General features: G+C 47.3%; 1 protein-coding gene across 1 annotated transcript in view; it reads right to left on the bottom strand.

The window, feature by feature from the left end:
• Positions 1–600: 600 nt before the first annotated feature.
• The window catches only part of LOC147086914 (putative G protein-coupled receptor 139), a 37868-nt gene continuing 22763 nt past the window's right edge, over positions 601–15705 (bottom strand). Inside the window, exon 2 of the mRNA XM_085978158.1 lies at positions 601–1527. Within this exon, the coding sequence (XP_085834284.1) occupies positions 626–1527 (902 nt within the window). The 3' untranslated portion in view covers positions 601–625. The remainder of the gene's footprint in view (positions 1528–15705) is intronic.

The following is a 15705-nucleotide window of genomic DNA, read 5'->3' as shown; positions in this document are numbered from 1 at the left end:
GACAGTGTGTGAGTGAGTGTGTGAATGTCTCCGATCACCGGCCCCACGGCCTGGGGGAGAGAGGCTCACCACAATATCAGGCCCAGGGAGCCCAGTGTAGACAGTGTGTGAGTGAGTGTATGAATGTCCCCGATCACTGGCTCCACGGCCCGGGGTAGAGAGGCTCACCACAATATCAGACCCAGGGAGCCCAGTGTAGACAGTGTGTGAGTGAGTGTGTGAATGTTCCCGATCACTGGCCCCACGGCGTGGGGGAGAGCGGCTCACCACAATATCAGGCCCAGGGAGCCCAGTGTAGACATTGTGTGAGTGAGTGTGTGAATGTCTCCGATCACCGGCCCCACGGCCTGGGGGAGAGCGGCTCACCACAATATCAGGCCCATGGAGCTCCGTGTAGACAGTGTGTGAGTGAGTGTGTGAATGTCTCCGATCACCGGCCCCATGGGACGGTGGCCTGCGTGAGCGTGGTTCACCACAATATCATCCCCAGGGAGCCCAGTGTAGGCAGGTTGTGAGTGAACATGTGAATATCCCCAATTACCGGCCCCGTGGCGGCCCGGGAGCGAGTGGCTCAGCAGAATATCAGACCCAGGGAGCTCTCAGGCTGCAAAGTCTCCGCTTCTTCTCATCCTTTAATGAATTTTACAAACCGAGTAAAGGGATATTTCCCCACATTCTTCAACTGCTCTCTGAACTTAGTCTGGGTCACGGCATAAATCCCAGTGTTTGTGCAGCAACTCAGCAGCTGCAGCCCGAATCCCACTTCCCTTACATAATATGGTAGATATACGGAGCCATACCCCAAATACCTCATCCGGTACCATATAAAATAAACCATAAACACTGCCCATAAAAGGATGAAATTGCCCGAGATAACAAATAGTAAAATGATCGATTTCCTGCGGCTCTCCATCTCTGGGTCTCTGGGACTCTCCCCACTGCTGGGACCCCGGAGTCTCCTGCGGGCTCTGCTGGCCACTAAAATGTGTCTGACCGTGACAGCATTGAGTAGCAGAATTAGAACAAATGGGACCCCCGGGGTGAGAACATAATGAAGGAACTCGATTACTGCCCAGATCCGAGATTGCAAAACACCCAGTGTTACAGCACAAAACCAGGGGAGATTCGCAAGGTAATATTGATCTGTGAACATAAAATACCAGAAAATGTTCTTTAAACCGCTCAGCACAGTCACTGTTCCCAGAACCACAGCCGCCGTTTTCTCGGTGCAATATTTAGTTTTCAGCTTCTGCCAACAAATGGCCACAAATCGATCGAAGGTGAAAGTGACGGTGAACCAGACAGAACAGTCTGTGGCTGCATAAAGCAGAACGGCGTGGATATTACACACGGGGATGGACCGCACGAAATCAAAGTGTACCCAATAAACAATCGGAATGTGCCTCAATATCAGGTCCAATATAATGACCAGTAGATCCGCTGCTGCCATGGCCACCAAGTAGCGAGTGACACATTTGGAGAGACCGCACTTTCCCCGAGACAGGATCACAATCGTCACTAGGTTCACTGTGAGCAAGGGAAATAACAGGGAAATTATACATCAGGCTGGGGAAAAAATTGCAATTTGATGGAATTCGGGGTGAAATATGCAATTCATTGGCGAAATTCAATGATATATTCTAATTCTTTTACATGTGGAGCTGAGTACAGGGTTCATTGTAAGAATAATCGGAATACATTGTGGAATCAATAAATGAAATGGGAATAAATATATCATTAAATTAAAAGATGTTTGATCAATGAGTGATTAAATGATCGATCTATATTTAGACAAGCAGACAAAAGCACCGTCCGAGGTATCAGGGACACAACGGAACAGAACCTCTCAGGATGCCTTCGTGCCCCGGGATCAGTCAGCATTTGGACCGGGGAAATTAACTTCTGTGCCCCTGTGTTAGGGAGGGGGGAAATCCCGCTTGTACTCCTGCTCCTGGTTAGAATATCCATTATATCTAGAACTGAAAATGAATGCAACAGCAAAACCCAGAAACTGCAACGATGGCAATAATTACAGTCAATTGTATTTAAAATGTACGGGTGTAATAGGACAATGCTAAAATAATAAATACAAGTGCACTGCAGTTATAAAGATAACTGGGCTTTCAGAAGTGTTTTGAAAATTGAGTTTTCTTTTTTGTTGAAACACATAAATTGTACCTCATTGAAATGAATATTGGCCAAGTAACATTGCAAATAATGGACGCTGAATTAAAGTAAATAGCTATCCATCACCAGGTAATGTCCCACTAAATGCATTTATCAGCATCAGAATTAGATGACTGATCCCACAGGCAAAGTGCCGCCAAAAGCTTTTGTAAATTACCTGAACACAAATGGAAGAGATTTATCCTTGTACTTTTTCAACTGTTGGTTTCCAACTTGTGCAGAAAATATTAGACAAAAAGATATCAAAGGATTTTGTATCCTCAGTACTTCAGTCACAATCAGCTGGGATTAATTATCCTGAAGTACAGCAGGGGGCTGGGTCTCACTGAGAGATCCACTGAACTGTGACAGACGGGTACGGGATACAATTGTAAAGTCAGAACCAAGATTGGAAATAAATGTATTGAATCTGTCTGAATGAGCATTTTGTGAGAATGTAAATTAGCCTTGTATTCCTACTTCAACCACCAGCAGCAGCGCCACTAATGCAGAACTGCAGATGGTGGGAAACTGGCTGGAACTGAATGATTAGCGGATATTTCAGGCATTTAATGATGTGTTTATGATCTGCCAGGATTTGTTCCTGTGATTCTGTAAGTAACCATAACGAGCATTAGGTGAAAACAAAAGCAAAATACTGTGGATACTGGAAATCTGAAATGAGAACAGTAAATGTCGGAAATATTCAGCGGGTCAGGTATCGTCTGTGGAGAGAAAAAGAGAGTTAACGTTTCAGGTCGATGAACATTCGCCATTCGGTGAAGTGTCTCCTAAACCAAGACAACATTCTTCTGATCTGTTACAAATGTTCAGGGTAGATACTAGACTGAATATCGTTAAATAAAGAGTCACGGACAATAAATTTGCTTGAGTTGAATATAAAAGATTAGAATCTTGGTAACACGATATCACCTTTAGAATCAATAGCTGACCGAAGCGGGGATGGGATGGCGAATGACAAAGAGAGAAATACAGTTAAACATGATCTACAGAATTAATAGCTGGATAATGAGCAAATGCGCAATATCTCACCCGCCCATAAACAAAAACCATAAGAATTAAGAGCATAGAAGGCCACACGGCCCTTCGAGCTTGCTCGGCCAATCAATAAGATCATGGCTAATCTTCGGCATGAAATCTAAATGTCACCCCACCCCCTCCACATCACCATATCCCATGATTCCTGTAGAGTCCAAAAATACGGATGATAGAACAGGGAGAACGGAGTTTCTCTCCCTGGATTGATCTAAATCTATGAATAAAAGGCGAGAAAGTGACCGAAAAAGGAAAATATAAAACATGGAATCATAGAATGGTTACAGCACAGAAAGAAGCCATCATCCCATAGATCCCGTGCTGTCGAATGCCTTTTGGAAGTCCATGTACACAACATCACTCGCATTACCCTCATCAACCCTCTCTGTTACCGCCTCAAAAAAATCCATCAATCTAGTTGTCAGGGTCCCAGCTACACTTTCCTCTGCTGGCCACCAGAGGGCGGTTTAGGATGCCTCAGTACACTGCTGCCATGTCTCTGGAGCTCTCTCCTCACCTGTGTCTCATTAGAGTAATTGTCTCATTAAAGTAATCAGGCCTGTTTTTTAAGCTGACTATTTCAAGCCGCTGTCACTCAGTCTTGAGTTCTCATGCCTGCAAGTCACAGGTTAGTTTATCATCCTTGCCCTGCGTTTGGTATACTCGCTTTTGTTTCTTTGCATTGTTACTTTGATCTTTTGTTTGAAGAATTCTCTGTATGTCCTATATTTGAAGAGCCTTCTAGTAAAGCATCTTTTGAGTTTTACTCCATCTCAAGTCTCTGGCTGTCTGTCTGCATTTGGGTCCACTACCGCACCCGTAACAGCAAGACTGAGTCATCAACATGGACCCAGCAGAAACCAGCAAACCAAGGGAGGACATTAATCAACTGCACTCTGCCCTGATGAGCCAGGGAGCCACGGTCGGGAGGCACGACCAACTGCTGCAGGAGATTCGTGACAGCCTGCATTCCCTAACCGAGGCTGTCAGGCACGGCCAGCAGTCGGGTTCCGCACAACCATCAGCATCTAATCCTCGACAAGACAAGGATCCAGACCTTCCAGCTCCCGAACGATACAACAGTCACCCGGGCAAGTGTCGCGTCTTCCTCATACAGTGTTCACTGCCATTCGAGCTCCAGCCTTCCAGATTCCCCTCCGATCATTCTAGGGTCGCGTACATCATCTCCCTGCTCACTGGGAGAGCCCTCGCTTGGGCCACGGTCATGTGGGAGCGACAAACCCCTGCCTGCTCCAACTGTCGGATGTTCACCAAGGAGATGAGGCGAGTCTTCAACCATCCAGTTAGCGGCGAGAGGCGGCCAATAGACTGCTCCATCTCCATCAGGGGAATCATTGTTTATCGGACTACGCCATAGAATTCCGTACTCTCGCCACTGAAAGTCTTTGGAATATGGAGGCACTCATCGCCACTTTTTTTCACGGACTTTCGGAGGAGGTCAAAGATGAACTGGCCTCTCACAGATCTATCAACAATTTCGAGGCTCTTATCGATGTGGCCATTCGGATTGACAATCGACTCCGCGGGCAGCGAAGAGAACGCCGCCGTCCGTTTCTCTCACCCCCAGACCCAAATGCAGCACCCCCGAGCCCAACGCCACCTACCGCCGTGGAGGAGCCCATGCAGCTGGGCAGAACTCGACTCTCCCAATCTGAACGGGAGCGACGAATGCGCGAGAGTCGCTGCCTTTACTGTGGGGAATTCGGGCACTTCCGCGATTCCTGTCCCAAGTTGGCGGGAAAAGCCAGGACTTGTCCAGCAGTGGGAGAACTGTGATGAGTGAAAACACCACTCCCGAATCTGCTTCTTCCGGTCTCCGTCTCTACTCTTTCCTCTCCTGGGGTAATCAGCAACACACCCTCCGTGCTTTCTTGGATTCCAGAGCGGTAGGGAATTTCATGGAACTCAACTTCGCTAGACAGCTCAAGATCCCGACGGTCGACCTCGACCATCCTCTTACAATTACTGCCCTTGATGGTAGACCCCTTGGCTCTGGTAACGTCCACCGAATTACTGACCCCCTGTGGCTATTTGTGGAGAAGCACCACCAAGAGAGAATCCAGCTCCACCTCATTCATTCTCCCGAGTTTCCTCTGGTCCTGGGCTTTCCCAGGTTGTCTCTCCATAATCCACATATCAACTGGTTTACCGGGGTGCTCATGGAATGGGGTCCTACCTGCCATGCCACCTGCCTGTTCTCAATGCCACTTCTTGATTCTCCCGAGCTTTCAGTTTCCCCGATCCTTCTCGAGTCCCAGCTGCCTTTACTGACCTTATAGAGGTCTTCAGTACGAGACAGGCCATCTCCCTTCCTCCTCACCGCCCGTATGACTGTGCCATCGACTTGCTACCAGGCACTTGTCCTCCTCCGGGTCGCCTCTTTTCTCTCTCCGCTCCTGAGACCGCTGCCATGGAGGAGTATATCCGTGACGCCCTCGCCACTGGTGCTATCCATCCTTCCACCTCTCCTGCCGGGGCAGGCTTCTTCTTTGCAGTAAAAAAGGATGGGGGTCTCCACTCATACATTGATTACCGCGGCCTCAACCGGGTCACTGTGAAGAACCGCTATCCCCTTCCTCTTATGTCCACGGTGTTCGAGCTCATGCAGTGGGCCAAACCTTTACCAAGCTGGATCTTCGCAATGCCTACAATCTGGTCCGCATAAGGGAGGGAGACGAGTGGAAACAGCTTTCAACACCCCTACTGGCCATTATGAGTAATTAGTAATGCCATTCGGTCTGGCCAATGCACCCGCGGTCTTTCAAGCCCTGATTAACGACGTTCTCCGTGATCTGCTTAACCGGTTCTTCTTTGTCTACCTCGACGACATTCTCATCTTTTCGAGCTCCCCCCAAGAACATGTTCAGCATGTCTGAGAGGTACTGCACCGGCTTCTTAAAAACCACCTTTATGTCAAGCTCGAAAAATGTGAGTTCCATGTCCCCACTGTCTCCTTCCTGGGCTTCGCCATCACCAATGGCAGCATCCAGATGGACCCAGACAAGACCCAGGCCGTCCGTGAGTGGCCAACACCCACTTCAGTCAAACAGGTCCAACGCTTCCTCGGCTTGGCCAACTTCGACAGAAGGTTCATCAGAAACTTCAGCTCCATAGCGGCACCCCTCTCGGCTTTAACCAAGACAACATCCACCCTTTTTCACTGGTCACCCGTGGAGGAGAAAGCATTCAAAGAACTCCACCGGCGCTTCACGACGGCTCCCGTTCTGGCCCTCCCCGATGCATCTCTTCCCTTCAGGGTCGAGGTGGATGCCTCTGTAATTGGAGTGGGGGCCGTCCTGTCCCTACGTTCTGTCACAGACCAGAAACTCCACCCGTGTGCCTTCTTCTCCAGGCGGCTCTTGCCTGCAGAGCACAACTATGACATCGGGACCAGAGAACTGCTTGCTGTCAAGTTGGCGTTGGAGGAATGGAGGCACTGGCTAGAGCGGGCCAAACATCCATTCGTGGTCTGGACTGACCACAAGAACCTCGCCTACTTCCAGGACGCCAAACGCCTCAATTCTCGCCAGGCCCGGTGGGTGCTCTTCTTCACTCGGATCAACTTCATCCTCTCTTACCGCCCCGGGTCCAAAAACCTGAAAGCTGACACGCTATCCCGGCAATTCGACCCCCCGGATATAAGTGAAACACTGACACCCATCCTTCCGAGCTCCAGGATTTTGGCTCCGGTTCGCTGGGGCATCGACACAACCATTCGAGAGGCACAACGGCGGGAGGCCGATTCAGGCGGCGGACCCCTGAATCGACTGTTTGTTCCCACAACAGTCCAATCCCAAGTCCTGCAGTGGGGACATTCGTCCCGGCTGACTGGGCATCCAGGGGTCGCCCGGATGCTCCAGTTTATCCACAGTAGATTCTGGTGGCCGTCGATCAAGAGGGATGTCCGGTCATTTGTCTTAGCTTGCAGCACCTGTGCCCAGCAGAAGAACCCCAGGACACGACCACATGGCCTCCTTCACCCACTCCCCATTCCAAACCATCCTTGGTCCCACCTTTCCCTGGACTTTGTCACCAATCTGCCACCGTCCCAGGGTAACATTGCCATCCTAGTTGTTGTCGACCGGTTCTCCAAAGCCTGCCAGTTCATCCCCCTGCCCAGGCTGCCTTCCGCCCGAGAAACTGCAGAACTCATGGTGCAGCATGTCTTCCGCCTACACGGCCACCCCCTAGACATAGTGTCAGACCATTGTCCCCAGTTCACCTCCCGGTTCTGGAAGGCTTCCTGTCGTCTCCTGGGTGCGGCGGTCAGCCTCTCCTTGGGTTATCATCCCCAGTCCAATGGGCAGACCGAGAGGATGAATCAGGACCTGGAGATGACTCTGCGCTGCCTTGCCTCCTCCAACCCCTCTACTTGGAGCAAACACTTCATTTGGGTGGAATATGCTCACAACACATTACAGAACTCCTCCATTGGGATGTCACCGTTCGAGTGTCAGTTCAGTTACCGACCTCTGTTGTTCCCCAAGCAGGAACCTGAGGTGGGGGTACCGTCGGCAGAGTCGTTCGTCCGGTGCTGCCAGTGGACCTGGAGAAAGGCCCGTCCTGCGCTGCAACTGGCATCAAGTCGACAGAGGATCCAGGCCAACCGATGATGCAATCCTGCCCCTTTGCTCCGGCCTGGGCCAATGGTTTGGCTCTCCACCCGGGACCTTACCCTGCGGGTCGAGTCCCGCAAATTGGCTCCTCGCTTCGTCAGTCCATTCAAGATACTCCGGAAGATAAACCCAGTTACCTACCGTCTCCTGTTGCCTCGATCCATGAGGATCCATCCATCCTTCCATGTCTCCTGTCTCAAACCTGTGCAGACCAGTCCCCTATCCCCAGCCACCAGACCACCTCCAGCCCCTCGACTAGTAAGGGGCCAGCCCGCCTACACTGTCAGCCGTCCCCTTCGCTCCCGCCTGGTCTGCGGAGTCTCCAGTATTTGGTGGACTAGGAGGGTTACAGTCCAGAGGAGCGCTCCTGGGTTCCGGCTCGTGACATCCTGGATCCTGGGCTTATCTGGGAGTTCCACCGGCGCCAGCCAGAGGCTACTGCGGGTACATCAGGTGCCGTCCCTAGGGGGGGGTGGGTTCTGTCAGGGTCCCAGCTACACGTTCCTCTGCTGGACGCCAGAGGGCTGTTAGGATGCCTCAGTACACTGCTGCCATGTCTCTGTACCTCTCTCCTCACCTGTGTCTCATTAGAGTAATTTACTCATCAGAGTAATCAGGCCTGTTATTTAAGCTGACTATTTCCAGCCCCAGTCACACAGTCTTGAGTTCTCATGCCTGCAAGTCACAGGTTAGTTCATAGTCCTTGCTCTGCGTTTGGTATACTCGCTTTTGTTTCTTTGAATTGTTACTTTGATCTTTTGTTTGAAGAATTCTTTGTATGTCCTGCATTTGAAGAGCCGTCTAGTAAAGCATCTTTTGAGTTTTACTCCATCTCAAATCTCTGGCTGTCTGTCTGCATTTGGGTCCACTACCGCACCCAAAACACTAGTTAAGCACGATTTGCCTTTGACAGATCCATGCATGCTTTCCTTAATTAATCTAAACTTAACCAAGTGACTGCTAATTTTATCCTTGATCATCGTTTCTAAAAGCAACCCCGCCACCAAAGTTGCTGGATTTATCCTTGCGCCCGTTTTTGAACTAGGGTATAACATTTGCAGTTCTCCAGTTCTCTAGCACCACACCGTATCTAAGGAGAGCTGGAAGATTATGGCCAGTACCTCCGCAATTTATACCCTTACCTCCCTCAGCATCCTAGGATGCATCCCATCCGCTCCTAGTGACTGATCTACTTTCAGTACAGCAGGACTTTATGTTCCTCGCGTTTATCAATTTTTAGCCCATCCAATATCTAAACTACCTCCTCTTTCACTATGGCTTTGGCAGCAGCTTCTTCCTTGTTGAAGACAGATGCAAAGTATTAATGTAATATCTCAGCCAGGCCCTCTGCTTCCACTCCTAGTTCTCCTGTTTGGTCCCTTTTCGGCCCCGCCCCTCCTTTTCCTACCCATTTACTATTTATATGCATATAGAAGACTTTTAGATTCCATTTTCTGTTAGCTGCCAATCCATCCTCAAACTCTCTCTTTGCCACTCTTATTTCCTTTTTGACTTCATCTCTGAACTTTCTATGTTCAGCCTGTTTCTCACTTGTATTCTCAACCAGACATCTGTCATACTCCCCCTTTGTCTGTGTCATCTTACTCACTATCTTTTTCGTCATCCGGGGTGCTCCGGCTTTGTTTGCCCTACCTTTCCCCCTCGTGGGAATGTACCTCGATTGTACCCGAATCATCGCTTCTATAAAGGCAGCCCATTGTTCAATTACAGTTTTTCCTGTTAATCTTTGTTTCCAATTTACCAGCTCCGTTCTCAACCCACTGAAACTGGCACTCCTCCATTTAAGTATTTTTTACTATAGATTGTTCCCTGTCCTTTTCCATAGCTAATCTAAAGCTAATGATGCTCTGATCGCTGTTCCCTAAATGTTCCCTTACTGAAACTTGCTCCACCTGACACACCTCATTCCCCAGAACCAGATCCAGCAATGCGTCCTTCCTCTTTGGACCAGAAATGCACCAATCTCGAAAATCCTCTTGAACTCACTTCAGAAAGTCTTCCCCTTGTCTGCCCTTTATACTTTTACTAACCCAGTCTATATTAGGTTAATTGAAGTCCCGCATTATTACTACTCTACATTTCTTCCACCTCCCTGTAATTTCCCTGCACATTTTCTCCTTTGTATTCTTCCCACTAGTTGGTGGCCTACAGAATAAACTAGTCGTGTAATGGCACCTCTATTGTTTCTTAACTCTAACCAAATAGATTCTGTCCTTGACCCTCCTAGACATCCTCACTCTCTAGCTCTGTAATTTGCTCCTTAATCAGTACTGCTACCCAATCTTCTTTCTTTCCTGCACTATCTTTCTCAAACATCGTATATCCAGGAATATTTAGTACCCAATCCTGCCCTTTTTAGAGCCAGGTCTCTATTATCGCCATGACATCATTTTCCTAGGGGAATGAGTGACCAACAGGCAGAGTAATAGGTGCAGGCAGTTAGTGCAGTGGACCCTGTGGCCATCCCCCTCTCCAACAGGTACACCACTTTGAGTACTGTAGGGGGGGATTGCTTATCAGAGGAAGGCAAGAGCAGCCAACTTCCTAGCACCAGGGGTGGCTCTGCTGCACAGCACGGGAGGAAAAAGGGGTAGAGCTATAGTAATAGGGGATTCTATTGCAAGGGAAATAGATAGGCATTTCTGCGGCTGCAAACGAGATTCCAGGATGGTGTGTTGCCTCCCTGGTGCAAGGGTCAAGGATGTCTCCGAACGGCTGCAGAACATCTTGGAAGGGGAGGGTGAACAGCCAGTTGTCGTGGTGCATATAGGCACCAACGATATAGGTAAAAAGCAGGATGAGGCCCTAAAAGTGGAATATAGGGAGTTAGGAGATAAATTATAAAACAGGACCTCAAAGGTAGTAATCTCGGGATTGCTACCAGTGCCACGTGCTAGTCAGTGTAGAAATAGAAGGATACTTCAGATGAATACGTGGCTCGAGGAATGGTGCCAGGGGAAGGGATTCAAGTTCCTGGGACATTGGAACCGGTTCTGTGGGAGGTGGGACCAGTTCAAACCGGATGGTTTGCACCTGGGCAGGGCTGGATGATGTCCTAGGCGGAGTGTTTGCTAGTGCTGTGGGGGAGGGTTTAAACTAAAATGGCAGGGGGTTGGGAACCTGAGCAGGGAGGCAGAGGAAAGGGAAACAAGGATAAAAGCAAAAGATAGGAAGGAGAAAAACAAAAGTGGCAGTCAGAGAAATCAACGGTTTAAATCAAACGTGGCCACAGTAAATAATAATTCTAATAGGTCTAAGAGCGTAAAAAAAACAAGCCTGAAGTGTTTGTGTCTTAATGCGAGGAGCACTTGTAATAAGGTGGATGAATTGGCTGCGCAAAAAGAGGTCAACGAATATGATTTGGTTGTGATTACAGAAACGTGCCTCAAGGATGGCCAAGACTGGGAACTCAACTTCCAGGGGTATTCGATATTCAGGAAAGATAGGCAAAAAGGTAAGGGAGGTGGTGTAGCATTACTGGTTAAAGAAGGGATTAACACAATTGTAATGAAGGATATTAGCTCTGATGATGTGGAATCTGTATGGGTAGAATTGAGAAATACTAAGGGGAAAAAACGTTAGTGGGGGTGGTATATAGACCTCCAAACAGAAAGGCGGAGGTTGGGGATGGCATTAAAAGGGAAATTAAAGAAGCGTGCAATAAGGGCTCAGGAGTCATCATGGGTGACTTTAATCTGCATATAGATTGGTCCAACCAAATTAGTTAAAATAATGTGGAGGAGGAATTCCTGGAGTGTTTACGGGATGGTTTCCTAGACCAATATGTCGAGGAACCAACCAGAAATCAGGCCACCTTAGATTGGGTATTATGTAATGAGAAAGGATTAATTAGCAATCTTGTTGTACGAGGCCCCTTGGGTCGGAGCGATCATAATATGACCGAATTCTTCATTAAGATGGAGAATGAAGTAGTTGACTCAGAGACTAGGGTCCTCAATTTAAATAAAGGAAACTACGATGGTCTGAGGAGCGAGTTGGGTAGGATTGATTGGGGAATGGCACTCAAAGGGTTGACGGTGGAGAGGCAATGGCAAACATTCAAAGACCGAATGGATGAGCTACAGAATTTGTTCATCCCAGTTTGGCATAAAAATAAAACAAAAAAGGTGACTCAACCGTGGCTAACGAGGGAAATTAGGGATAGCATAAGATCGAAGGAGAGGACATATGAATTGGCCAGAAAAAGCAATAATCCTGAGGATTGGGAGCAGTTTAGAATTCAACAAAGGAGGACAAAGGTATTAATTAAGAAAGGGAAAATAGAATATGAGAGTAAGCTTGCAGGGAACTTAAAAACTGACTGTAAAAGCTTTTACAGATATGTGAAGAGAAAAAGATTGGTGATGTCAAGCGTAGGTCACTTGCAGTCAGAATCAGGGGAATTTATAATGTGGAACAAAGAAATGGCAGACCAACTAAATATATATTTTGGTTCTGTCTTCACAAAGGAGGACACAAATAACCTCCCAGAGATGCCGGGGAACATCGGGTCTGATGAAAGAGTGGAACTGAAAGAAATCAGTATTTGTAGGGAAATGGTGTTAGGAAAATTGATGGGACTGAATGCCGATAAATCCCCAGGGCCTGATAATCTATATCCCAGGGTACTTAAGGAAGTGATCCTAGAAATAGTAGATGCACTGCTGGTCATCTTCCAGAACTCGATAGACTCTGGAACAGTACCCATGGAGTGAAGGGTAGCTAATGTTACCCTACTATTCAAAAAAGGTGGTAGAGAAAAAGTGGCGAGTTATAGACCAGTAAGCCTGACATCAGTAGTGGGGAAAATGCTGGAGTCCATTATAAAAGATGTAATAGCAGAGCACTTGGAAAGCAGTGACAGGATCGGACAAAGTTAACATGGATTTACAAAAGGTAAATCATGCTTGACTAATCTACTGGAATTTTTTGAGGATGTAACTGGTAAAATAGATCAGGGAGAACCAGTGGATGTTGTGTACTTGGACTTTCAGAAGGCTTTCGATAAGGTCCCGCATAAGAGATTAGCGTGCAAAATTAAGGCACATGGGATTGGGGGCAAGGTATTGACTTGGATAAAGAACTGGTTGGCGGACAGAAAGCAAAGAGTTGGAATAAACGGGTCATTTTCTGAGTGGCAGGCAGTGACTAGTTGGGTACCTCAAGGATCGGTCCTAGGACCCCAGCTGTTCACAATATATATTAATGATCTGGACGAGGGAATTGGATGTAATATCTCCAAATTTGCAGACGACACAAAGCTGGATGGGAGGGTATGCTGTAAGGAGGATGTCGTGAAACTGCAGGACGATTTGGACAGGTTGGGTGATTGGGCAGAAACATGGCAAATGCACTATAATGTGGATAAATGTGAGGTTATCCACTGTGGTGGCAAAAACAGGATGGCAGATTATTTTTTGAATGGCAATAGATTGGGAGAAGGGGAAGTGCTAAGAGACCTGGATGTCCTTGTGCAGCAATCGCTGAAGATAAGCATGCAGGTACAGCAGGTGGTTAAGAAGGCAAATGGTATGTTGGCCTTCGTAGCAAGAGGGTTCGAGTACAGGAACAAGGATGTCTTGCTACAGTTGTACAGGGCCTTGGTGAGACCACACCTTGAGTATTGTGTGCAGTTTTGGTCGCCTTACCTGAGGAAGCACGTTCTTGCCATGGAAGGAGTGCAGCGAATATTTACCAGGCTGATACCTGGGATGGCAGGAATGACGTATGGTGAGAGATTGGGTCGATTGGGCTTATACTCACTGGAGTTTATAAGGTTGAGAGGGGATCTCATCGAAACCTATAAAATTCTGTCAGGCCTGGAGAGACTAGATGCAGGAAGGATGAGTCTGCTGGCCGGGGAGTCCAGAACCAGGGGTCATATTCTAAGGATAAGGGGTAAGCCATTTAGGGCTGAAATGAGGAGGAATTTCTTCACCCAGAGAGTGGTGAACCTGTGGAATTCTCTGCCACAGAGGGCGGTGGAGGTCAGTTCATTAAATATATTCAAGAAGGAGTTGGATATATTTCTTAAGACTAAAGGGATCAAGGGATATGTGGAGAAGGCAGGGACAGGGTACTGAATTTGGATGATCAGCCATGATCTCATTGAATGGCGGAGCAGGCTCGAAGGGCCGAATGGCCTACTCCTGCTCCTACCTTCTATGTTTCTATGTGTCTATGTTTCATTAAGTGTATATTGCCTCTCCCTGTTGGTTCTAACGAACTCCATCACCTCACACTTCTCTGTATTAAATTCCATCTGTCACTTGTCTTTCCACACTACTAGCCTTTCTATGTCCTGTTGCAGCCGATTGATATCATCCTCACTGTTTGCCACACCCCCAAGTTTGGTGTCACTGGCAAATTTAGAAATTCAACACTATATTCCAATATCCAGGTCATTTATGTATATCAAAAAAAGCAGTGCAGTGACCCCAGCACTGGCCCTTGCGGAACACCACTGGCTACCATCCTCCAATCTTAAAAACAGCCATTTACCACAACACGCTGTTTTCTGTCATTAAGCCAATTCCTTATCCAAGCTGCCACTGACCATTCTATTACAAGAGCCTCAATTAATTTTGTTAACCAGCCTTCTATGTGGTACGTTGTTAAACGCCTTCCTAAAATCCATGTAGACAACATCCATTGCATTCCTTTCATTAATCCTCCCTGTTACTTCGTCAAAAAATTAATTTAGATTAGTCAAACACGATCTGGCTTTCACAAATCTGGGTTGGCTTTCCTTAATTAGCTTAAACCTCTCCAAATGCCCGTTAATTTTTTTCTTGATTATTGTTTCTAAACCTTTACCCAACACTGCTGTTAAACTGACCGACCTGTAGTTACTAGGACTGTCCTTACACCCTTTCTTGAACAGTGGTGTCATTTTTGCCACTTTCCAATCCTCGGGCACCTCCCCCGCATCTAGGGAAGATTGGAAAATTATGGCAAGCCCTTCCGTTATCTCATCCCCCAATTCCCTTAGCAACCTGGGATGCAAGCCATCTGGACCAGTCGACTTATCTACACTAAACAAACCCAGCCTTTCTAATACATCCTGTGTATCTATTTTTACCCCGTCCGTTGCTGCTACCTTTTCCACAACTACCGATTTTTTGACGGCATCCACCTCCTTTGTAAACACCGATACAAAGTATTCAATGGGGCAGTAAATCCTCCCCAAACGCGTGAGTACGGAAGGGGTACTCACGCGTCTGGCCGGAGGAAATGCCGGTTTTCAGCATGCACAGCGCATGCGCTGAAAACCAGCATTTCCTCTCCTCTAACCCAAGAGGTGAAGAGGCTAGTGTGTGCGCTGTAGGGGGCAGCGCATGTGTCTTGGATTTCCTCTGTTTTGGGGAATTTGCGCATGTGTAAATGCCTCCGCTCTTTATGCTTGTAAAAAGCACATGTAAGTATTTATTTTTACAGGTAAGTTGTGTTTTAGTGCAATTTAGAATTTTTTTTCCACAGGTTTATTATTTTAAAGAATCTACAATAACGTAAGTTTAGTTTTAGACCCTTATTATTAAAAATTTATTTTTTTCAAAAAAAAAATTATTGTTTAAATTATTTTTAAAAACTTATTTATACTTAATTTAATGATTGGGGTGTTTAAAAAAATGTATTTAAAGTTTAAGTAGTGTTTTGGGGTGCAGTACTTCTCATGAGTTTGACAGTTCTTACTCTCAAACTTATGAATGAAGTTTCCCCTCCCCTGATTGGCTGAACAGTGCTCACCTGATCCCAGCCGGCACATTGCACTAACTACGCCGCTGGGTCAGGTTAGCACAGCGCGCCGACATCAGAACCGGGCCAC

Source organism: Somniosus microcephalus, unplaced genomic scaffold (assembly GCF_052327205.1).
Source record: "Somniosus microcephalus isolate GS21.2 unplaced genomic scaffold, FLI_Smic_1.0 unresolved_chr6, whole genome shotgun sequence".
Lineage (NCBI taxonomy): Eukaryota > Metazoa > Chordata > Chondrichthyes > Squaliformes > Somniosidae > Somniosus > Somniosus microcephalus.
Note: the sequence above shows the minus strand (reverse complement) of the source record. Positions and strands in the feature narration are given on the sequence as shown.